Source organism: Lytechinus pictus, chromosome 13 (assembly GCF_037042905.1).
Source record: "Lytechinus pictus isolate F3 Inbred chromosome 13, Lp3.0, whole genome shotgun sequence".
In the NCBI taxonomy this organism is placed as follows: Eukaryota; Metazoa; Echinodermata; class Echinoidea; order Temnopleuroida; family Toxopneustidae; genus Lytechinus; species Lytechinus pictus.
The window spans coordinates 16630542-16656406 of record NC_087257.1 but is presented as its reverse complement, the minus strand read 5'-3'; the positions used below and the strand labels follow the sequence as shown (position 1 = coordinate 16656406).

At 37.8% G+C, this 25865-nt stretch overlaps 1 protein-coding gene across 1 annotated transcript; it reads left to right on the top strand.

Annotated features, from left to right (window-relative positions):
- Positions 1 to 1011: 1011 nt before the first annotated feature.
- On the top strand, positions 1012 to 25319 carry LOC129275070 (growth factor receptor-bound protein 14-like). The gene is made up of 11 exons (XM_064108424.1): positions 1012 to 1087; positions 6695 to 6854; positions 10138 to 10259; positions 12269 to 12361; positions 13351 to 13491; positions 14265 to 14375; positions 15024 to 15209; positions 15798 to 15914; positions 17728 to 17935; positions 19495 to 19676; positions 20181 to 25319. Exons 1-11 carry the CDS (start codon positions 1052 to 1054, stop codon positions 20310 to 20312), a joined length of 1488 nt encoding a protein of 495 aa, XP_063964494.1. The 5' UTR covers positions 1012 to 1051; the 3' UTR covers positions 20313 to 25319.
- Positions 25320 to 25865: the final 546 nt, after the last annotated feature.

The following is a 25865-nucleotide window of genomic DNA, read 5'->3' as shown; positions in this document are numbered from 1 at the left end:
TTCTTGCCACATATTAGGGCCGTCTGCACCATCCCTAGGTTTCAAATTGGCGCGCTATTTCTGATCCGACAAATTATCCCGATCTGAACAATCTTGAGATTATTTGCAATGGAGACGCAATTATCGCGCTAGTTCGTAGGATTAATCTCGAGATTGCAATCCCAAGTCAACTTGGGATTATTTGCAAAATAGCGCGCTATTTTACGAATTATCGCGCTAATTCGTAGGTGCAGACGCACTCGGGATTATTTATTCATGGCGTCAGACCATAATGCATCGATGCCTCGCTCGAGCAGGAATCGCTCTTCTTGCGATGGTGGAGACGGGGTTTCTTGAATCTCAAGATTAATCGCGAAGAGGGCCGATCGGGCTAAAATCTCGAGATTGAGCAAACTCGGGATGGTGCAACACCGCCTATAGGCCTATAATGCGTTGGCCTGGATGATATGCTATGGGAGATGCTGGGTATTTTTTAACATCAAGCGATAAATGACTTTTTTTCAAGATATAGTTAATTTTTCTTGTTTGCTTAATGTTTTTTTATATCAATAAGTTGCTTTTTGCAATAATTGTTTTTAGATGTGTGATCGATTTTATTGTTGTTTTCAATGTATGTTGTTATTGTTATCGTCATCAGCAGCTGCAACATCACCACCACCATCATCGTTATCATCACCATCATCGTCATCATCACCATCATCCTCATTTATGCAGCAAAGGTTACAAAAGAATTTTCATTGAAGAAAAAGAAAGCTTACAAAAGGTTACACAAATAATTTTTCATTGAAGTAAAAACAACTGACAAACTTATAAACATCTCTGGCAACAAATCAGTCATCAACTAAAAGAAAAGTGTAGTTTGTAACCTTTGTTTTCAGGTGTGTCTCATCATTTCTATAAATAGGGCTGGTTTTGCAGACAAATGTATTACTTTGTTACTAAATAGATCTACTGTTTATTGAATCCCTGGGAATGTTCACATCTTTTCTATCCTTTCTATTTCTCGCAGGAGGAATTATTTCTACGACAAAAGCTTAAAGAGAAGAAAACCATGGAGGAGACGAACAATAATGACAACATCACACAGGTAGGTCCCGTTTGCTGAAATGCACAAATCAATATTTTTTCTAAATTCTTTTTCGTAAATTTTGTTTGTGTAGAATGTGTAGGTAAATTTGATCTGGTAGATGAGATGATTCACCTGGGGCCTGTCTTACAAAGAGTTTTGATTGATCCAATCAATCACAACTATGGAAAGCCTGCAATGTCAACATCTACAATGCATGTTTGTTCCAAAAAATTCTAAATATGAAGTATATTCATAAAGTCACTGATTTCTCGACAATTTGGTGTGTTCTCCTTTGTTTTGAAAAGGACATTTTGCAAATTTCCTGAAGAAAAAAATTATGACACTGATGGATTTGGTGGTGATTTTTTTTACCTGATTGCTAAGAAAGCATGAATGCTTGTAAGCAAGCAACCAGAGGACCGATGGCTTAAGGTCCCCTCCGAAGGACCTTGTACTGAGGATTAATGCCTTACCAAAGGGCACTAGCGCACCAAGTGGGAATCGAACCCGGGTCACCGGAATACGAGTCCCCCGCTCTACCGACTGAGCTATCGCGCCTCCTTTCCATAGAGTTACGATTGATTGGATCGATCGTAGCTCTGTGTAGGATGGGGCTCAGGAGTTAAAGTCTGAAAAAGATGGGGAAAATTTTGAGAACCAGTTTGTCTAATAAAAATTTGGTTTAATTGCTGATTAGTCTCATCACCATATTTATGACTTTCTAAGTAAGGCATTGCCAACTTGGTCATATGTTGTCACCCTAATGCAACTCGTTCTGAGTGGATGATTAATTAACCAGATTTTATTCCCTTCTTTCCATCATTAAGATCTGAATATCTTATTGCTGCAAAACATGATGAGATTACACAGCACTTTCAAAAGTTTGTTTTTGTTATCTAACTTGTATAAACCTGTATTTGTACCTTGTGAATCAGTTTTGAGTACCTAATTAAAAAAAAAATTGTGAAAAGCTAAAATGTGAAAACTTTTACAGTTAAGTTCACAAAACCTATTTTATCCTACATGTACATGTATATATATAGTCTATATGACTGATCCAATCAACTGTTCTTCAAAATCGAGTTTAGCCCAAATGAGACTATGAAATCTGGTCGGCTTTTGTAAGCTACGAATGACTTCATACGTGACCGGTGATCCTTTCTCATGCTAAGTGATATCCTCATGTAACTGACTTTGCACCTTAAAACATGTTCCAGTCATGTGTAAAGTTGTGTATAACTTTATGAACAACTTTACTTAACACCTACCTGGAAATTAGACCGAATGGTATGAGACCAAGTCCTACCTAAAATACTTAGGCTAGATGCATTTTGGAGTGAGTGTTGAGTTATTCAGCAAGCTTAAAGGCATAATCAACATGAATGATACTGTATCGTCTTCTGTCATGTCGGTGTACGTGAGTGACCAATCAAGGTCATGGACACGTACTCCTGACAAGGTGGAAGAGGCCAGAGAAGGAAGAATGCTCTTGCTGTTATTTTCAAGGCAATTGAAGATCCGGGACATGTTGCACATAGCTTAGAGAGTGATTTGTGTGATTGACTAGTAAATGATTACAAACGATTACCATTGCAATCGATGGTGAAAACCAGCCTTGTAATCAGGAAGGGGGCTCTGAGAAAGGAAAAAATGATTTTACTGTTGTCATGGCAATTGAAGATCCGGGGACTTGTAACGCAAAGCTAAGAGAGCAATTTGTAAGATTGATTACAAACGATGACCATTGCAATCAATAGTGAAATCCAGCCTTGTATTAATCAGGAAGGAGGAATGATCTAGCTGTTATCATCAAGGCAATTGAAGATTGGGCCCTGTACCACAACGCCTAGAGAGTGATTCCTGAAATTGATTACAAGTTGTAATAAATAGTGAAACCAACCCTATAATCAGAAAGGGGGTTCTGAGAAAGAGGAATGCTCTTGTTGAACTTCAGAGGAATCAGATCAGATGACAAGGCAATTGGACATGTGGACCCTGGTAACACAAAACAGGGAATGATCATACAGTTTGGTCATGCGATTGATGGCAGGTGATAACCAATGCAATCAATCATGAAAATCGCCCCTATAATAAGCTGTTAAGCATGGGACCGCGGACTCTTGAATTGAAGTACCCATTAGTTTGGGAAGTGGCTGAGGATGTGGGCATCCTGCTTTCTTCATTTAGGAGCCGATGAGAACGTGACGCGATTCTATCTATTTGAAGTTGACATCGATTTCTGGAGGGCACGTGAGGGGGCATGTTCGCACTGTTAACTGCAGCCTTGTTTTACAAACATGTATCGGTCCTTCATCATTCTGCATTTGAAAAAAAATAGTTTCTACTTTGCAGTCGATCAGATGTTCATTTCGACATATTTTGGGGAATGAGTATTGGGATCAGCAATGTCTTAATTTCTTTAGGAGTCAAGATACTCTACAAGTGCTTGCAGGATTCCCTGAGGACTGAATTACGCAGAGATTGGCAGTGTGACCAGTCATATAGGAATCATGATCAGTGCCTTTTTTTACCCACAAGCACCTATTGCTGCATGACTCCAATGCAGTGAACAGCAGTGTGGATATTCCCTTTTATCGCGAGTTAGTCGTTGAAGTGGCTAGCTTCTTCAGGTCGTCAACTCCTGCCAGGTACACGGAGGTGTCCAAACCAAAGAAAGAAATTAAAGTAATGGATAATGCACTGAACAGCAGTTGTAGATGCAAAGTGGCTAGCCCCATCGGTGGAGCTTTTCAAGAAACAAGTATCAGTGATTTTAACTGTTTAGTTGTTGTAAGCTACCAAAATCCTTGGACCTGATTGGCTGAGAGCTAATCTGTCATTGAAACTCAATGACAAGATGCTTCAAGAAACACTCCTTAGGTCATCAACTCCTCCTGCCAGGTACAACGACGACGAGGTGTTAAAACCAAACAAAGAAAGACGAGCAAAGGGCGACGAAGTGGAGCATTGAAATTATTCAAAAAGGTTCCTCCCCTCCCTCGTCCGCCGGTTCGCGGCCCGCTAACGAAATCTAAAGATGCATGTGGGATGCATCAGTCGAGTAATTCAATCAATACTCGTACAGCCAAAGAAACTTGGACTCTAATCAAATCAAGTGGGAAATCTTGAACTTGTAGTCAAGGAAAGCCGAGACTCTTCTTTCCTTGCCGAAGGGCCTTGATGTCGTTGTCCTTCACAATTCTATTTTTTCTAGGTAGCTTATCCAATGCCAAACTTGAGAAGAAGACACTGATCGCGAATTCTTCTCATGAAAAAATTTCTTCTTTTTTTCTTCTCTGCTTCATGTATTCACTGCTTGTGGACAAAAAGAACACTTCCTGGAAAGTTAATGGAAATGTTTCCTTCTGGATATGTATTAGGAATCGGATACATGTGGTGTATGTGTATTTGCCTGAAAAAAGGGTGCAAAAATAAAGGTTGCCATGATCTAAAATGTGTTTGTTGCCAACTTTCTGATATTTTTTATATTTGATTTAAGAGTATTCTAATGCTGAGTTACAACTTAAATATCCATGTAAGCATGAAATTATTTTAATCTTGAACCAACCAACCTTTTTCATAATTTAGACCTGTTCTGATAAACACATATGTTGGGATAATCATATTAAAGTGTTGGATGCCATGCTCCTCATCATGCATTGCCAATTTGCACTCATAGCATGTTAGTGATTATGCCATGTTACGTAAGCTTCATCAATAGAGCTTGAACTTGTTCGCATTCCAGAGCGCTCTATCAATTTTCCGGAAATTTAGAAGGTCCTCAATCAAATGACTGGAAAAATTTGTTCTTTAGGCCTTGGCAAACACTGCATTTCAGAAGATAAAAGCCTGGTAATCTGCGCTACAATGTTTATTTATCGAAACCCTTCCCTGGCTATATCGTATTTTATCAGCGCCTCGGCAACCTGATGCACTTTATCGCACGCTCTCGTAAGGGACTGTAAACATTTGCTGGTGTCATGTGAGGTGTGTTCTACAAACATCTGTGAGGATCTGCACGTGTGCTGCATGGTACCATGGAACCACTGTTGTACATGTATGCCGTGTTTGGGCTGTCACGTTGTGGAGTGTATACAAACTAAGAGCAGGCACCCAATACAAATGTCAAAAAGAGCCTTCTGACTTCTGAATATCCCTCCACCATGTATTTTAATAGTATTTTGATAAGCATACTAGGCCTATAAGAATGTCTTACCCAATTTCAGAGACAACCTAGCTTCACAAAGATGTGTGGTTACCTGCAGATTTTGAAAATCACTTTTCATTGGTAACTAATTATCTTTTAAACAAAATGAACATGTATGATGTAGGAAATATGCTGAATGGCTAATGGCAAACCTTTGTAATGCAAGCCGTGAGTAATTATGTTTTACGATGAGAAATGATAACAAATAAAGTAAATCATTAGCAATATAAGATTTTTATTTTGTTAGGGATATTATTTTTGTAGTTGTAATTAAATACAAACTTGAATTGTACTTGCTTTTTGTCAAAGGATGAAAATAAAAAAAGGACTTATTGTCCATTTGTTTGTGAAGGTTCATGGTTTAAAACATGAATTGACCCCCATCCCTATGTTCATATATGAATGGTAGCATCTTTCAATTGTTTTTTTTTACAAGTTGGTTTGATATTGTTTTGAGGTTAAAGAACATTGAAAAATAATCGACTGGGGTTATTTCATGTAGATTCCCCAATAAGTTTAATATTTCCTGATAAGTAAATATGACTTGGAATGCCCAAAGATGATTATGTAAAAGACAAGTAATCACTGTACTCCTCATGATGTAGTTGAAGTTCTATTTTTTTCTCCCAAGTGTTGCGTGTGAACAATCCGGATATACTTGGATATCTGATCCTCTGAACCCTATACCTAATCTAAACTCCATTTCGAAGAAGTAAAGTTTCTGTATACAAAATGGAAAAAAAAAGGAGAGATTGAGGGGGATGTCCAACAAATATTTGAAGATGAGCCAATGACAATAAGAAAAATCACCCACCCGATCAAATTTCACATGACGCATTCATTGTTTTCATGTTTCCATGCTACACTGTTTTTATTACATCGTAATTCATGGAAAAAAGAGATGGCTCCACTTAGTTGTGTTGGACTTTCTCTCACGCTCTCTTTTTTTCCTAACAATCATCTAACCCCCCTCCCTCTCTTTTACAGGGTTTGAGGGGGGAAGGGAAAGAGACAGTTGTAGAAAAGAGAGGCTTTTCTTAATCTTGTTTTTTTTTTTCTAATTGTTTTCTCTTGTAAATATTTTCCGTTGAGAAGGGAAATTGAATACTTGTTGAATGTGTGAGAAATTGACTGTATTCAATAAAATATTTGGGTACTGGATAAAGTACATGTATGTTAGTCATGCAATTCCATAAAGGGTCTGTACTGTAAAGTTATAAACATAATGTAAGATATAAATAGAATAAGCGATGTAAATTAGCAACAAACATGAGAGATTATGTGATGCGGTACCACGGTTGTCTTTAAACCTTTGAGAAAACAATTCTCTCATCCAATTAGGTTTATGTACAGGAATGACTTATTTCAGTAGGTAAAGGGTTATCCTGTGTTTCAATTTCTCTTCCTCTCTCTCTCAGGCTTTGGTGAAGGTACTGAGCGAAGACGGCATGACGAAGGTTTGTCAGGTCGACGGCAGTCACAGGGTGGAGGAGATCTGCCGGCAGATGGTCGCTAGGAACCACGCCCTCAACGACAAGAGCTGGTCGCTTGTTGAAGAGCTACCCGACCTTGACCTTGGTAAGACGTTTGTTTTGCATGTGCTTTCTTGCTTTCTTCCTGTGCCAAGTTTATTTGAAAAGGAGAAAAATCAGTAGTAAACTGGTCACCGGTAATTTCTGTTGACTTTATCTCACTTCCCGATACATGTATAAAACGGATGTCATCTTAGACATTACAAATATTGCATCAGAAAATTCAAACAAATTTTCTTATTCAACATATTTGCGGTTGCCAAGTATCTATATACAGTGGGTGTTTTGTAAGGGGGTTATGTCGTTTCACTCTTGTAAATTTCCATACATCATAAATGTCTGAATAAAAGTAGTAAAATTGTCTCCCCCCTTGTGCCTGTCTGCTGAGCCAATCATTGGTATTTTAATTACGCTCTTATCTCTCGATAAACCGGCTATCGACAGCCATAACCTTCTTATCTTCGCCAAATATATAGAATGCAATCACAATATTCCTTTGCCTCCGTATGTTTTGGCTTGATAAATGACGAAAATGAATAAAAGTGAAGTGGGCTTATAAATGTGAAAATTGACTTAATGGTTTGCTCTTTTGATTACGTTGTTTACACAAAGGAGTTGTAAAGGTTGTGATTTCCGCTTACAATGTTGGGCTAGTTCACCGTGATGGTGCCAAAGATCGGCTGATGTCAATAATACGGGGCAGTGGATCCGTGTAGATCATTCCATAATTTCCTCGAGTAACATGTAATGTCACTGAAACGGTAAAAACGACAATCGCAAGAGGTGATAAGAGGGGCGACTCACCTGAGAGTTTGGCACAGCGAGATTTTAATGAGCGTCATTGACGGAGGTGTAATGTTTACAAACAGAGCTTGATTACTGTTGCTGTTGGTTGAATGGGTACGGGAGTTCACTGGGCTATGCCTGGGTTTAGGCTAGGAGTAGGAAGAGAGGGTAAATATAGATCATATCGATGAGTTCATGGGGTGCTTAAAGTAGATCAGATGAGAAAGCGGGTTCTCGAAAGATGGCAAGATTCCAACAATGTGTGAAGATCTTATCTAGAAATAGAGTGTTGAAATCGATCTCGTAACCTCCAGTTCAACCCTGTCTTTCCAGTTATCTTCCTCCGTATTCTTCCATCTCGCTTTCATTTTTCCTTCTCATTCACCCTCTCATTTTTCATTCATTTTCCGTTATAACAATAGCAAGTGTCTTTGTGATCACTTACCGGTACACACTAATAGTAAAAGTGTTTCAAACCACTCACTACTGTGTAAGTGAATGCAAATTTTTTCTCCATCTTGTTTCATTTTTTTTCATTCCTCTTTTCCTTTCTTACTTTTAAAAGTAAATCTCTTTCTTCTTTTCTGTCTTCCTTTTCCTCCTTCCTCTCCTTTCATTTTTCTTCGTTGTCCCGTGTTCCTCCCTTCTCTTTTTCTTCTTTCTTTTCCTATGTCTTCCCTTTCTCCACCTTTTACGCGCTTCATTTAATACCCAGCTTCCTCTGTCCCTCCCATTTTAAATACACTTTATGTCCATTCACCTGTCTCTTCTTCCCCTTATTTTCCTTTCTTGTCATCCACCCTTCTCCCTATCCCTTCCATCCTTCTTTCTCACCTCTCTCTCACCCTATTCTTGTTTTAATCACCCTTTCCATTTCCTTGACTCTCCAACCCTACTAGGTGCCAATGGAGTACTTTGAACCAGGGCAGGTCCCTTCCAGCTGGCATCAGGCCAAACATGAAATGTCTTTCTTTCATTTTAAATCCCTCTCCGGGCTATAAAATCCACATAACTGTCAGTCATAGATATAGTATATTTACATATGGTCAAATAATCCACATAGGGCTATTGTCATCCTGCACGAGTCCTACATGTGAAATTTCAGTGGATAGTGAAAAAAAACTATAAGACAGATGGAGAGCAAATATGAGGAAAATTGGGGGGGGGGGGGGGGTAAATGTGAAAGATGGAGATTGTGGGGGTGGAGTAAGTGAGAAAGGGGTTTTGAAGAGAGGTATTGGAGTTTGTGTGAGGGGTGGGGGTGGGGGAGTTGGTAAAGTAAGTCTGAAGGATGGGTGGAGTAAGTGAGAAAAGGGGGTGGGGTTAAGTGAGACATTGGAGTTGTGTGTGGAGGGGGAGTAGGCTTTAGCGTGAAGGAGAGGAGGGGATGGAATATTCGAGAGAGGGGTGGGGTTAAAGTTTGACAGAGAGAGACGCTGGAGTTTGTAGGGGGTTTGAAGTAATTGTGTAGGAGGGGAGGTGGGGAGTTGGTTAGAAAGGGGGTTAAAGTGTGAAAGATAAAGCTTGAAGTTTATGTTTTCTGTAATATTATCATTATAATATAATTTTTTTAACGAGAGAACATATATATATATATATACATACATACATACATATTTGAGGGTGGATTGTCAGAAAAAGCGGATCAATCTAGTCTGGGAGTTCATCTTAATCCAAGGTCATGCCTGAGGTTGCCCCTTTTGATCCATTCTCAATGCCTTGGAGGTCTAAGTTGGGTTTATCTTTTCCCCCATTGGTGCAGTGAGCAGTGTAGACATGTGCCCTGTCAGAAAAGTGGCCTTGCCCTTCGAATGTCAAAATGTAAGGTCTGCATGATGTAGCTTGCCTTCTGATGGCATGATTTGAGTCTTGAGCTTAGACTAATTAATGGGCCATTCTAACGTGCACATGAATGAGATAAATTATTGATCTGGCGATGTCAGGGAGGGGGGGGGGGGCAAGTGGCTGCAAATGTGACATAAAGGTGTGAATTTGAACTAATCCAAAGTCGATGTTTTGATATCATTCTAGAACAAGAGGGGAACAAAAATTGAAATCTCGATTGACAAGTGCAATATCTTAGAAAAACAGCGTCTGGAGAAAATGCAGAAATCTTACCCCTTCAAACACGAAGTCCCAGTCCTGTAAGACGGGGGAAAATGCAGGGTGTCGGGGTAATTTCGCCCCCCCGAAATGCTCAGAAAAGCCCTGAAAATAAAAAGAAAAGGCCCCGGTCAATCCCGATTTACTGCATTGTTTGAGCTTATCCATCCAATGTAACAGATTTAGGCAGTAGGTTGTTAAAATTTGCCCTTGATAATAATATTTTGCCTGGTGTAATATGTGTGTACCTCATAAACTTTCCATCAATTTCTTATATATCTCTAATTCGTGATTAAAAGGAGATGGAAATTGTTGTTATTGGATACACATTCATTTCAATTCAAGTTGACCAGAAAAGAAACAGTTGGATGCAGGATATGCTATGAGTTTTTGACACTGTCTTATCGCCTTTTATATGTTATATCTTTCGTTGAGTGCAGAAAGGACGTTAGAAGACCATGAAAGTGTATTAGAAGTCTACAAGCAACACCTCAACTCCACCCACGGGAAACTCCACTTACGTAAAGACTTTAGGAAATATGAGATGTTTCTTAATCCAGGGGTAAGTAATGTTTTTTCTTTCTTTCCTTTTTTTCTATCTGTCTTTCTTTCTTATTGCCTTCCCTTTTTCTGTTCTGTTTCCCTCTTTCATTTTCTTCCTTTTTTATAGCTGTTTGATTGTTCATTCATGTTTCTTCCTTTCTTTTGTTCTATTTTGTCTTACCTTCACACTAATAACATATCCCTCACATGCCATATCATTCCTATCAAAGTATATATGTTGAGCAAATATTTGTACTTGAAATAATATTCATATACAGGCACTAATACAGCAACCATGAAATGTTTGTAATGAAATTATACTGTGACACTGCTAAGAATGGTAGATTTCCGACTACCCCCCCCCCCCCCTATGCATTTGAAAGTTTGTGATCTGTTTTGCATGGATGTCGTCCAGGCTTAATTTTAATTAAAGTCAAAGTCAATAGGAGAACATTTTCCCCTGGGGCCTAGATCTGTGCTGTTTTATCAAGTGTATATTGAGATTGAACTAGTCTTGTGATGGTGTTTTTATACTTTATTTCGCAGAGTGGGATATACATTTAATTTGAACAAATGTAAAAATGAATTTTCTTCATAATGACCATTGTATCGAAGAGGTGAAAGAGGAATGATAAGTGTCCGACCTGAAGAAGAGTTGAATGTGATATTGAAAGAACAAGAGACCTCCAAGACAATGATTAGAGAATGCAATGGAAATCAAGACTTAAGACACCTCGTCTTAATGAATATCACCATTTCAAATAAAACTAGTTCAATGGTATTCTTGTGAACAAAGAAATTGATTTCTCTATTTAGTTTAGCCTTGAAAAAAATTGATATCATTTTATTCAAATACAGAAATATATAGAATTTACTGTTGATAGATTAGGAGGAAAGAAGGAAGGTCTGAAGGTTGAAAAATCTTGTGAAGATTCATGTCTTTTTGAAAAGCTTGGTAAAATCAGAATTTTTAACCTTAGGGTAAGTTTTATATAAAAGAAAATATGGCTTTGCCCACCATGATCATTATTTTCAGCAATTCATGAAGATTGAATGGTTTCCCCTGAAAATCTTGCCTCAAATTATCAAAAACAAGGATATGCCTGGTATTTGTTGAATAAGAAAGGCATGGAAACCATATTCTGAAGTCAAACCAGTCTTTGTATTGGTAGTTTTGATCATCTATTGTAGCATTCATCCGTCAAACTCTGTAACATGTCCTGAAATGACTGTATCATTTTCAGGGATATTACCCCGTTTCTTTTATCCTTTCCTTGGTTTTGCCCGGAGGAAGCAGCCTTCGCAGGGTCTTGGAATTAAAGAGAATCCCATAGCAGTCGGGACCCTGTAAAGTGAAGATTTGCGATTGATTCTATGACTGACTTCTACGATTGATTGCATTGATTATTGTGTATGATCAACTGTAAATGTCAGCCTCGCAATCAATTGTTTGGCTTCATGTTACTGGGTCCAGATTGTACCTGACAATGAAACAATGATTGATTTGTAATACAAACCGCCCTGCATCCCTCCAGCCATAAAGCCCGATTTCTTTTCTCCGAAGTCCATTCCCTTCCCGATTGTGTAAAGGCACAATGCTCAAATTTATTAATGCAATATGAGCACAGTGCTGTCGGGGGAAAAACGAAACCATTATGAACCACAGCAGGGGTCCCTTGTATGCCCCAGTCTTTCTTCATCTCTTATCCGACCGACCCTTTGAAATAATGAACATGAAATATTGTATTTAATTCAAAAACCTAAACAATGTCTAATTTATTTTGTCTATCTTCCTTATAAGCTGTACAGTATGAGGTAGTAAGTATTGTTTGCAGAGGTTTTTCACTTTAGAAATATTTAGTGAAGTTGAGGAAAAGAGGAAAAACAGGAAGGGGAAAGACTTATCTGTCTTTTAAAAGCAGAGACGAAGCTCGGAGTGAAAACACTCCACAGCGTTGTCGATTGGTATTTGCAAATGTGCCAATAATGTCTCAAACACTTGTCGCTTTCATTTCCTTTCGCCTGCAGCAATTCTTCCCAGCGCACATGGTAGCGGACCCAAGCGAGACGGCCGATAATTTATTTGAGAAGCCGAAGAGGCCCCGACCGCCATTAATACTGGTGAGTGTTTCTCCAAATGGGGGAGAGAAATGGTCTGTTTTTAGATATGATAATAGTTGAATTCTGGTGTGATGTGTTTTATTATGTGGTGCATGGCCTCGTTGCGGTTCACCCGACGCAGGAAGCGCGTCTCCCGAGGAGGCCCGTCGCCCAGTGGCATCTTCCTGGCAATTATCGACGAGAATGAATTTTACATCGTCATACGAGCCGGTTTGTTCTACTACTCCATTAGATGCTGCTATTTCTGATCTTATTTTCCCATGTGAGATTTAGAATTCCTAGTATTGATTTGCTTGAAAGGGAAAAACAAGCGAGTTTAAAATAGATGGCCGTCCAAGACGTACGTGTAATCTATCCATGTGTTGTTTTCCAGGGTGATCTTGTTTCTTTATAATGTAATTCTTTAGGGTTATCAATCCTCGCGAAGGTGGCAATAATGATTATTCATGGAAATTTCTTTATTATGGAGACATCTTGCAGTAGAAAAGAGAAATATAGTGTTTCTTTCTATTCACTCAAGGAATTTTCATAAACGCATGAAATTTAGTGTTTAACTCTGGACATAAAGAATGAAAATAATTTTTTTTTAAAATCTATGATGGTGATGGTGATGATGGTGATGATGATGATGATGATGATGATGATGGTGATGGTGATGATGATGATGATGATGATGATGATGGTGGTGGTGATGGTTATGGTATTAATTATTAAATTGAGGATGATGATTGTGGTGGAGGTGATGATGCACAAAGTCTATAAGTTGGCATTTGTCATACATATGTTTTTTTTTTAGTTCTTAGGGATGTCACTTTTTTTTAGATCAAAGTAGGAATCCGACTATTTCAACATATTTTTGGTCCGAGAAAGTATATTTTATACCTTGTAGGTGTACAGAAGCATGTGGTCTGATGGTTTACACACTGTTTTGTTTTTAATTCTAAGTTGCACCCTCAAGTTTTAATGCTGATATTGATCTCTTCCTTCAGGACATGCTTAGTCCAGTGGAGACTCTACCAGAGATCCAGGGCTGGCTTCATATCAGGGAAGGCCACAAACGATCCTGGAAGAAATACTTCTGCGTCCTCAGGGAATCTGGACTGTACTACTCCTCCAAAGGGAGTTCTAAGGTAATTGTTTTATCGCATTTTAAGTTCCTGTCCCCATAGTAGTACCTGGTCTTGTTATCATTTCTGGTCCCAAATAAGTTCCTGATCTAGCTGCTATCAGGGAATGGGGAATATGCCACTCCTCCAAATGGAGTTTGAAGGTGATTCTTCTAGTCCTCTAAAAGTTTCTGTCCCTCTAATAGTACCTTGTCTTGTTATTATTTCTGGTCCCAAGTTAGTTCCTGATCTGCTCTCAGGGAATTTGGACTGTACTACTACTCGTCCAAAGGAAGTTGTAAGATATTGTTCCTGTTCCTTAGTACCTGGTCATGTCATGTTATCTGATCCAAATTCGTTCTGCTATCTGGAAATCGGAACTTTACTACTCCTCCAAACGGAATTTCAAGGTAATTGCTTGGTCCTCTCTTGGATCTTGCTCCTGATCCTGAAGTAGTTCCTGGTCTTATATTTTCTGGTCTCCAGTTAGTTTATGGTCTGCTATTCAGGGATTCAGGACTGTACTTCTCCTCCAAAGGGAGATTGTTCCAGTCTGTTCTGCTGTAAAGTTCTGTCCGTCCGTTAGTACCTGGTCTGGTAATATTTTCTGATCCAAAGTTGATCGACTTTCAGGAAATCAATATTGTACTACTCTGCCAAAGGGAATTCAATGAATGTGCTTTTTTCGTTTGCGGAGAGACTGTGCCTATGTGCATTCTAGATGAATTATGGTGTTACCTGCTTTCTGTAGATCAATTGCAGCTTTTTAAACCGTTTAATGTGTGTTCTCTTTCTAGGACCCAAGACACCTGAACCACTTTGTGCAATTGAGTAACATTGAAATCTACAGGGCGTTGAACCCCAAGAAGAAATACCACGCACCCACCGAGTTCATGTTCTGTACCAAGGTGAGTGAGCGAGGGCAGTATTTTACTACGGGGCCGGTTTCATAAAAGACTTCCAATTATGAAACTTAACCATGATGGTAACTACCATGGTGACTTGGCTGATCAGCCAATTGCAATCAAGGTTTCCATGTTAGTTTCCATAATGGAAAAGTTCCCATGATAAGTTTTTATGGAGTGGGCCTCAGAGTGGAAATATGGATATATGTTGTACCAAAGAGCAACCATGGGGATATGCAGAACATTCTGACTTTGGAAGAATGAATCTTTCAATTTGTGACCATCATCGTCAAACCCATCAATTAGTTGGCCAAAATGAATTTTGAGATTTTTTTTTAAATCTTGAAAAAGCAAATCTTAAGTTTTAATATGATATAGAAAACTTGTCAGAATCAAGCAACAATAACCCACACAAGTAGATGTATTTCATTCAATATAGAAGGATGATCGTAGTGAGAGCTTCAAAGAATGTTCTGAAAATACTTAAAGCTTAGGGTTCACTCAACCAAGGTGCAAGTTAGGTGCAGTTTGAATTAATACAGGCCTTGTCCAAATCAACCATTCAATTTAATTAACTCATCGGATTCCATCATGGACCTAAACTCATCCTGGATTTTTTTTGTTCATCCCCACCCTTCCCGCCTCTCGCAGACCAAGAACTCTAAATTCAGTGCAAAGGATCTGAGGTTAATGTGTGCGGAGGACGAGAAGACGCGGCAGTGCTGGCTGGCTGCCCTGAGACTCTTCAAGCATGGTGAACAGCTCCTTGAGAACTACCAGAGGGCGCTAGAGCGAACCATCAAGACGAGGGAAGAATGCCAGGAAGTCTTATTGCAGGTATGTCCTTCGGGGGAGTTAGTTTTCTGTGACCCAATAATTCACCCTTTTTACCCTTTCAAGAATACGCTGTAGCTCTGGTGTAATTTCCTGAAGATTTAGCGTTACGGTTAGGGTTGTCATAGTGCCTATAATGGGTTGGGGTGATGTGAGGATGCAGATTGGGGGGGGGGGGGATTTAAATGCCGTTTTGTTCTTTGACCTGATGTAAAGGTTTCTGATTTGGGTTGTGAAATTGTTTTTGGTTTGGAGTGATAAGGATTTTGTCAGTGTCAGCTGACCAGGAAGAAATAAGGAAATATTGAAAAAGATATCTGCATTTTCCTAGTATGTTCTTTGGATTTCTCCTTGACTATAATAGTTCTGGAGGGCTGTATAATATCTAGATGCTAGTGTAGTGCCGCCTTTGCAAAAATATATGCTCTCTCTCTCTCATATTAATTCTGGAATAGAAGGGAAATTTGCCCTCGACAATATGGCATTGAACGTTAGGTCATTACTCATGAATACAGCTTGATCATCTTCTAACTATCATACTGACCATTGGTGACTGACCATTGACCATCGTCTTCCTGTCTTTGCATTCAGAACATGAAGAACTGTTCAGACCGTGTAGCAATGGATTTCTCTGGAACTCAAGGACGGGTCATTGACAATCCTAGTGAAGCCATAGCCATTGCAAGGCAAGAGGAGTTCAACTGGAGGGTAAGATTCCTTTTCATTGCCATATTGGGTGATTTCAAGTCCGGTGTTGGCCTTGGTGTTGATGTTGAAATTTTGATTGCTTCCTCTAGCTCCAAAACTTATTCAGAGTTTGTAAAACTGATCCAGATCACATTATTGACATCTCAACAACTAGTGAGTGACTTTTCGGGACCATCTTCATTTTATGTCTGGTGTTATAATCGTGTAAAAATTGATGGAACCCCAATACCAAAAGGTCAACACTGAACTTGAAATCGCCAACCGTCTTTGTGTAGCTTTAAAAAATGGGGGAAGATGGAGGAAGTGAGGGAAGAGGAGAGGGATAGGGTAGGATGAGAATAAGGGAGGAGGAAAGGGGGAGAGGAAGGAGGAGGAAGAATAAGAAAAGGAAATGGAGGATGAATAAAGAAGAATTGAGAAGGAAGTGAGAGGATGAGAAGAGAGAAGGGAAGGAGGGAGAATGTGAAGGAAAGTGCAAGAGAAGGAAGAAGGAGAAGAATAAAATGGGGGAGGAGGAATACCAGAAAGGAGAGAAGGACTGTTAAAAAAAGTGAAGAAAAGTTGGAGAAAAAAAATCATATTTATTGGAATACAGGGGGAAGATGTGCACACATAATATTATGTTTCTTTGGGTGCAATCAGTTTCCATTTAGCCTCGGTGTTGGGAAAAGGAAAGTTCATTTCTGACAAAAATATTTATAAATACACTTAGGTGTATAACAAACATTGCCATCTAACAATGGTTCACTCTGGATTCATTTCAAATCAATATTTCACTTCTTCCTGCATCATTGATGATATCTGTTGTACTTCCGGCAGAATTTTCAATGGATGGCTAAGTTTGTCGAGCATTGTTTCTCTTGCCAAATATGGTATTCCTAAAGTGCAACTCTTGATTATGCTTCATAAAACATCCTGTTTTAGGATTCCCTTCCCTTTCACACGTTCTACTTTTCCTAGTTATCCCAGATAGCGGTAGATGCTAGATTATCTGTTCTTATGATTCAAAGCAAGTCTTGCAGGGTGTTGCACTTCATTGTATGAATCGCAGAGTAAGATGATAGTCTGTTTTGAAAACATGGTTGAAAATATTTATCATTTCTATAAAGGTTTGGTATACACCATGGATTGTTATTGTGAGAAAGTAGAACATCATGTGAGACGCATGTGGTTTGAGCGATAGCTAAATGTACATGTAATTATAATCCCAGCAAGCCTGAAATCGCAATGGTATAACAAAATATTTCTTTTCATTTTGTCTTGATACGTGCTGCAGGTGTTTCTTGTGCCTTTTGATCTGTCCTTTATTATTATTTTTTAATATTTCACTTATCCTGTGACATATACTTCAATTCACTCATTCAACATTCCTTCATGCATTCATTCATTATTCATCCTTTCATACATTCCTCCATCCATTCATTTTTTTTCACACAAAACTCATTTCATTTATTTCACATTTTGAAAAAGAAATCCCATCACATTGTTAAGTCATTCACTCACTGATTCTTCCATCCATTCTTTATTCATTCATTAATTTTCTATCCATTCTTCTTTTTTTTGTTTATTCATTCATCCTTCAATTCTTCCTCTCTCCTTTTATTCCTCATTATTTAATGTGGATAAGTTGCTCCTTCTTTTAACTATCTCTTTATTGTTTCCTCACTGTAGCAGATATGGAAAAGAGTCCCTATACATCATCTCATCTCTATTTTCACCGTTCATTTTAGGTTTTGGTGGGGAGGGGCATACTTTTATATAAAAACTGAAGAATTAACGTTGTTTTGTTTTTTATTTAATTTAATTTTTGCAGAGACGAGGCGGTCAGCGGTCCCTCGATAGTCCACTCATTAGTCCTCGGGTGACGACCAGCAGCCCCCGTTTCAATTTCCCTCCATCGTCCGGGGGCTCCAACAGCCCCCACTCCCAGCTATCGAGTAGCCCCAGGCACAACAACCCCAGCCCTCGTAGTCATCATAACACCAGTCCTGGGGCGTGCAGGCGGGGCGGTATCAACTCAGGTGAGTACAAATAGGGGGTAATGAATGGTTTGGGTGTGGTCATCATTACGCCAGTTGTGGGGCGTGCAGGAGGGGTGGTATCAACTCGGGTGAGCAAAGCATAGGGGTATGAATGTTTTGGGTGGGGTCATCATAATACCAGTTATGTGGCCTGAAGGGTGGTGGTATCAACTCAGGTGAGCAAATAGGGGTAATTAATGCCCTTGGGTGGGGGTAAATTGGTTAAAAGTAATAGGTGTACGGGACAGAAGAAGTCGTAATCAAGGGATAGATGAAATTGATTTTCATAGGCTGTTGATCATTAAAGACGGCTGTTTGCTAAACCAAGTTTTGAACAGGGTTGTTGATTTTTTTTATTAAAAAAAAAAAAAAAAAAAATCGGATTTTTTTTATTCAAATCGGATTTTTATGATTTAAATCAGATTTTTTTCCAACGAAAAATAATGATCACACTTAACAAGTTTTAAACTATATTTAAACTGTTTTACACCAATAATAGTGGTCAAGTAGTCTTTTGAACATTGTGTATTGTACTATTTGACACAATAATCCACTTATATACAGGTAATTTTTTTTATTTTTTTTTATATTTATTTGCATTATAGAGAGGGACATTTTATGGAAGCCCAAGTAATGTTATGTATTATGTATACATTTAAACTCTTGAAATGTTTATATCAGTCAGTTCAAAACATCCGAAGTGTTACTCCAATGCATGAAGTACTCAAAGAACTTGAGAATTTCCAACAAAATTGACATTATTAAAGGCCTGTTAGGGTTCCTATACTGCCCTTGGGAATTCTAGCTGGGAATATTTCCTAGAATTATCACATGGGGGATTTTAGCTAGGAATATTTCCTAGAACTATCACATGGGGGACTTCCCAACTAACAGCTGGTAATAGCTAATAAACAAAGGGTTTTGCAGCTTTTGTGATGCATTAATAAGCATCATGTCTGGAAGAAAATCAGACCCCATTTGGTACTTTTTTATATATATTATTTTATTGAAGATTTAACAGTTTGGTGTACATACAGAGAGTTATTTATCATTACTTCGTTAGAAACTTGTTGTTTTCATCAGTTTTGCTTGTTTTACAATTTGAAAATAAAACAGTGGTGTTAAATCAGACTCCATGAGGGTGTATCATTCTTTTAAAGTATCTCTAAGGCATGTGGAACAGAAATGAAAATGATTACATTGAAAGTATCTGTTAAGAAGAAGAGAAAATAGAGAAAACTAATTTTTTTCATAAAAGTTGATTTAAATCAGTGATTTTTTTGAAAAAAATCAAGTGATTTAAATCGCGATTTAAATCATGATTTAAATCGTTTACCATCCAGGGAGCAGAAAAAATTGTTTGCTGGTGAGCCACAATTGTCTGAAGAAGGCAATTATTTTAACTGTTAGCATGCTGCTGTTGCCACTCAAACAAAGATATAGCTGTAATTCCTTTGGCTTTCTAAAGAGTAAAAGCACATACAAGACTTCTTCTTTTCTCATGCTGTCTAAAAAGCAGATTATTATTAATACTATTTTCTTGGTTCCCTTCATGACAGGTATTCACATGACACAGCCGTGGTTTCACAGCGGACTGACGCGGGAGGAGACACACGCCCTCTTTGCCAAGCAAGGTATGGTCGATGGCATGTTCCTGATTCGGGAGAGTCAACGGATCCCCGGAGCATTCGTCCTCTCATTTAGCCACAACCAGAAGGTCAAGCACTATCAAATTAACATGGTGAGTATGGCAGTAATAGTACAAATTACAAAATGGTATTCATGTATGTATTCATGCCACTTAATCTTTGAGCCATTTTCTTGAAATAATTCTATTTTTGTTTCAGACGATAAGAAAGAAATTTTATTTACATTCAGTTTGTAAAGAGCCCAATTCTTTTTTTCAAGGAATATATCTTCAAATCATACAATTTAACATGATTTCTTTAAAGAGAGATTAACATTTTTTTTCATGGGGAAATGTGGAAATAAATACATTGCTGAGGTATTTAAGTTAAATATTACATGGGTATCTTTGTGATAAATAATTTTCAATCCTAAGCTAGGTTACGTGTTCTGTGCCAAAATATCTGGGATAGTAGCTGCTGACAGCATCAAACAGAAATAGTGAATGAGAGAAGAAAAAGGTGCACTAAGTCCATGGTTTTGATAAACTAAGAGATTAGAATTTGATGAGTGAGAGAGTAACAGAAATCTCATTAACTCTCTTCTCTTTTTTCTTCAGGTCGAAGACGGTATCTACACGATAGATGACGGCGGAACGCGCTTCACTGACCTCATTCAGCTCGTAGAATTCTACCAGCTCAACTCAGGGGGGCTCCCGACAAGACTCTTACACGTCTGCACAAAACTGTAAACGGGATCGCCCGCCGCCCCGATATCTCTTATTGCAATTTATTTGATTGAAGATATACAAACCGTGAAAGACGTATATATATATTCTGTGGAAGATATTATATGGGAGCTACACGTACTACTTGTCCGCAATGTTTGCGTATTTAAAAACTTGTGATGTTACTCGATATTTTTTTAACGAAAAGGAAGCTTTGTCAGCTATCTTTAATGACGTGTGGCAGCTGTTGCTCTTTTGAGAGGCATCGTATATGGGGGGAGGGGCGCAATTTTGCACCCCTGATGATGCTTTATTTATTCTTCTGGTGGTGGAGTAGCCTTGTAACCTTATGAACTTGGATGAAGGATTCTCTCGAATTCGAAAAATGTGACTTTTGTATCAAACATTGGATGTTGATGACGTAATTTTCCGCGAGTGAACCATAACAGTATTGATGAACGCGACGAAGGACAGTTTTAAGTCGTCGATCGTACTTCTTTGACAGAGATTTGAATGCGAGGAAAGCAACCTTTTATGAGAGCATTCAGGTCTTCACGACGGTGGAAATGTATGTAGCGATATTTATGTCTTGATTGCCATCCCTGCAATTCCGTTCTTGACGTATATGTGCATCAAGATTTCCTGGGAGAAATGTATTCTATATATTTGTTAAAATTGTGATGATGGATGTGTTATTCTCTCGAGTTACCTACTGATGGAAAAAACCCATCAGAGGTAACAATAATTGGTGGTGGAAAAAGATGTGTAAAAGACAATTATTAACATTATTGAAATACTGCACCGCAGTGATAATTATTAACATTATTGAAATCGAGCTATATGTAGTTATAGATCTAATTCAGGAATAAAATAACATGTGAGGTGGATTCCTCACCTTTTGATGATGTTTATTAATAATCTATTCTCTATTTATCAGTCAAGTGGTGATTGTCTTGCTTGCTATTCAGTCCATGTTGGTTTATAAAATATCCAATTGTTTCAAAGTTTCTCCTTTCACTGACAATTTTAGAGTCTTGCACGAGACAGCTGTGCCTCATTAGATTGTGAACTCACCCATAACAGTAAGGAGCATGAAATGATCTATCATTGTCTCCAAACAAAGACACATTAAGCTGTCAAGCAATGCACAATAAATGTTTGATTCCTTTTGTGAAAATAGGTAAATTTGTGATCATATTTGACATTCTGGTCTCAACACCTTATTTGGTGTTTGTTTCTGGTGCAATCTGGGACCTTGTCTCAAGCGAGAAAAGTTATTTGTAACAACGCTTTCTTCCACTTGCACTTCTAGCCCTGTGGGTCGTTGCAGGCGATTCCAGAGGGCGCTAACCATAATTCTTATATAGGCTTGATGCCTCGTTTAACATATTTATGTGCAGGGCATGCTGACATTTTTTTCTCTCTCTCCCAACTAATAAGGGTCCTGTATCAAAGGTTTGCAATCATATTGATCAACATATTAACCAATCACAATCCATGTGTCAAATTCATATTTGATTGCAAATTTCTGGTGCAACAGCACCAATGTGCAAAATGATTTGTAACAGTTTGGCTTGGATTAAAAAAAGAAACACATATCTAGTACCCGGGCACTGTTTCATAAAACTTGTCTCTGCTATTTTTGGAAACTTTGACAGAGGTACTTTCAACCAATCAAATTTTACCATTCGGTAGCTTATAACACTAGCTTACAACTTGCCATTCATGGAGTTCCATGATATAGGGCCCGGATACAATCATCTTCTGTTGCATACAATTGATTTAAAACTTGTGAGTGTGACAATTCGGGGTGGTAATTAATAACACTGAGTGCTTGCTCATGGCAAGGAAACCTCATCCAAGATCTTAACCAAATAATGCTAATTTGAGCTCTCAATTGTACTATGTTTACAATTTACTGAAAGAAATATTTCATGACTTCCATCAAGCTTTAAACTTTCCCCAAGTCCGTAATATGATTGACATTTTAACTATCTGGCAGAAACTCTATTGTTCCACAGTTCTAGCACTTCATAGTACAATGTACATATAAATCCATGCAGCACCAATTTAGCACCTCATAATACACATAAAGCGCAATTTTTTATAGCAACGTAGGAATGATTAGCAGATAAACAGATTTATATTATTCTCTTGCACTGGATCAAGACGAAAGGATTATCTCCCATGATATACAAATATCTGTCATTTCTAAATGCACTTCATTCCTCAGATTCCTTTAGCATTGTATATTTCAATAATTCAAACCTATTTTACAAATAGTTTTTAAATGTGACCTTCATATGCTTTTGTGTCGATGCATATGTGATATCATCTAACTCGTCCACTAAGCACCCACTCTGACAGCTGCGGGCAAACATTGTCTGTGGCACGTAGTTGGTAATTCAAGTAAGAATTTCTTGTAATAAGATGCTGTTTAACCGGATGGTTTTTCATAAAAATGTCTGTAAAGCTTCACCTGTTTTTACTTATGACTGGAACATGTTTTTTTTAATGGTAATTCCGCTGCATAGGGATATATTATTTAGTACAAGAAAGGGTCACTAGTGAACTTATGAACAGCTCAACGAAGCGGGCCCTGATCAGTAGTTTAGGACGCATCAATAAATACGTGGTGTATCTGTCGCCCTCTATATGTTTGAAAGTGGCAACCATGCACTCGACAATTTCTTTTCAATTTGATAACGTGAGCAGTTCACTGCTTGATCTAACAGTTTGAAAACGTGTTATGGATTGAAAATGACCAATACACTCACCATTGCAATTACAGTGGACTTTGAACTTGTGAACTCCACGAAAGGAATAAAATATCTGAATTGTTTTGTTTATTCTACTTTTTTAATTTTTGTAACTGGATTTATTAATAATTCTCTGTGTCGTATTCTAAAAAATCAATCCTCTTGTGAAAGTCATTGTGCGACAAAGATTTTGTGGGGAAAAAAAGGTCTTGCAAATTATTGTCATGCGCAGAATTGATCACTATTCGCCACTAACAAGCAATCAATGTCTTCTTTCCCCGACCTTACTTAATTAAATACAGGACTAGATACAAACGTTTGTTGTATGTCACAATTGTGTTCCGTCGGAATGCATAAATATCAATTAGCACGATGCAATGTAGTTGTATCGTTTTAGTAGGAAGATGAACAATGTGGTTTAGATTTTATTCATATGTTCTTTTGAGATTTTTTCTCACTTTTCCAGCTGTAACACAACATTTAGTGATTGATTGTAAAGTTGATTTTTTGTTATTAATTGCACATTATGATGAATGGAATCAATTGTTTAAAAAAATCACCCATACTATCAGTCATTGATTTTTGTGATCCATGTTAGTTTGTGGTTGCAACTTTAATGCGTACTGCTTTTCTCCAGTTCATTTAATAGATGTATTATATTTTCCTTTCCTTCGTGACTACAAGGGCAGAGGCTCGTTTGAGCATAGGGAGGTGCACATCCTGGGGAGGCGGAACTAAAATGGTACGGGGGGTGCACATCTTGGGGGGTGGAACTTAAAGTTTGGCAAATCAGCTGTTGAAAGCAGAAGAAGGGGTACAAATTTTGTGTTGCTTACCAGTGTCGGAACTCCTCTCCCTCAGTGGGAGGGTGCACATGCATCCAGTGCACCCCCCCCCCTATCCTATGCCCTTGGTCGAGGTAGCAGCCAATGGGATTCCTAGAAAATTAATGTATTTGACGATTATTGATTAAGATATGACCCTATCACCACTATCATTAACTTGATTAATGTATTGACTATTTACTCCCTATCGAAGAGATAACTGATTGAACGGATTCTCTTATGATGATGTTAAAGAATCACTTGTGACTCATCTGTGTTTCACACGTTGTTCCACATTTTCCTCGTCTTTTGATACATGTATGATAATGAAATCGCTATTTAATATATCTGTCAATCTGATCATAACTTATTGAATATTAATATATTGAAATCATAGTTGGTAACTTGTGATGACTTTTTTTATTGTTTCACATGTTGGTGACGGTGTTCCCCCTTTTCTTACTTGAAATCATACTATTTCATGCATTGATTCTTATTTTTGTTTTGACAAAACTACATGGGTACAACTATAGGTTCATACTAAGTCCAACTTTCTATATGAGGACCTTCCTGAAATGAATTATCTCTGTTTTCCAGTTATATAAAAAGGTTGTAACACTCTTAAAGTCATCATGGCATGAGCACCTCAACAATTGACATAAAACTTGGAAAAATGGGCGGGGGGAGGACATACAAAAAGATTGATTCAGTTTATATTGTCCAGTAGATAACTGTTACTCAAAGGCTGATTTCTACAATAACATAGATTAAAGTCAACAAGGGCCGATTGCATGAAAGGATAGCTTATAGAAACAGCTGTTCTAAAGAATCGAACGAGAGTGAAATTGTCTACATTTTCTTTCAGGAAATTCGATAAGATAACTGGATATTTTTGACTCATTACAATATCAAACACAGTATTGCAGATAGAGTCAAAAGTTCCTTCACATTGCATCAATGTTGTGTTTCAAAGGAATAATTACCTTTGAGCTAACCCGCCTTGCAGATTTTCATTCTTACCTCCATGCTATCTTCAAGTTTATCCCATGTTCAATCATCATCTGTCCTTCTATGGAGGGTCATCATTCTGGTTTGTTTTTCAATTGCTTTATATTGTTATGAAGAAATGTGCAACCTTTTTATAGTAAAAGGAGATTCTTTTTGTTTCATCATGTGTTGTACTTAATGTACGTGAATGTTCTGACTTTACATTCTGTTTGCTTGATGTCAAACGATGGGGTCGGATGGTGTTCAGAATTAGTGGATAATTTCTTTGTATTTTTTTTCTCTATGGACATCATCAATTTGATTTACGACTGAAACTTTGTTTTTCTTTTTAATTTCGAGACATGGGTATATGGATTTATCTTCTCTCTGTACTAATTATGTCATCATTTTCCTCTGTATATGCTGTACAATGAATATCTTTCTATATATATATTGTTTATAATAGTAAAAAAAAAACTTGACTAATGTTGCATCAGTTTTTATACATGACTTTATTCCTTTCGATGTTTACACTCGTCACTGCCATTGTGTCAAGTATATATTTTTAAGTGTACTTTCTTAAGAATCGTAAGTTGTAAATTCTTGCATCTATCAGTAATATCGGTGGATGGGGTCACTTTCTCTTGCTTTCTTCTCTCAATCTTCCTCAACCTTTTTTTTTTTTACTTTGATTCTTCATCTATCTTCTCTGTCTCACACACTGTGCAAGTTGTACTGTAAGACATGTATTCAAGCTAAAATGAGAATCATATTTGGAAAATATTGTCCTTATATATATAAATATATATATATTTATCCCACCATGTATTACAACAGACTTTTATATGAAAAGAAAATGAAGGTTGTTTTGAATTCTTCTTATACTACAGATTATTGCTGTTTAAAACAGACATTTGTTGAAGATAATGTGAGTTTCGGGGATGTAGTGCTGGGCTGGATTTTTTTTCGATGGTTCGGATGTAAGAAATGTGTCGTGGCTTCACAGA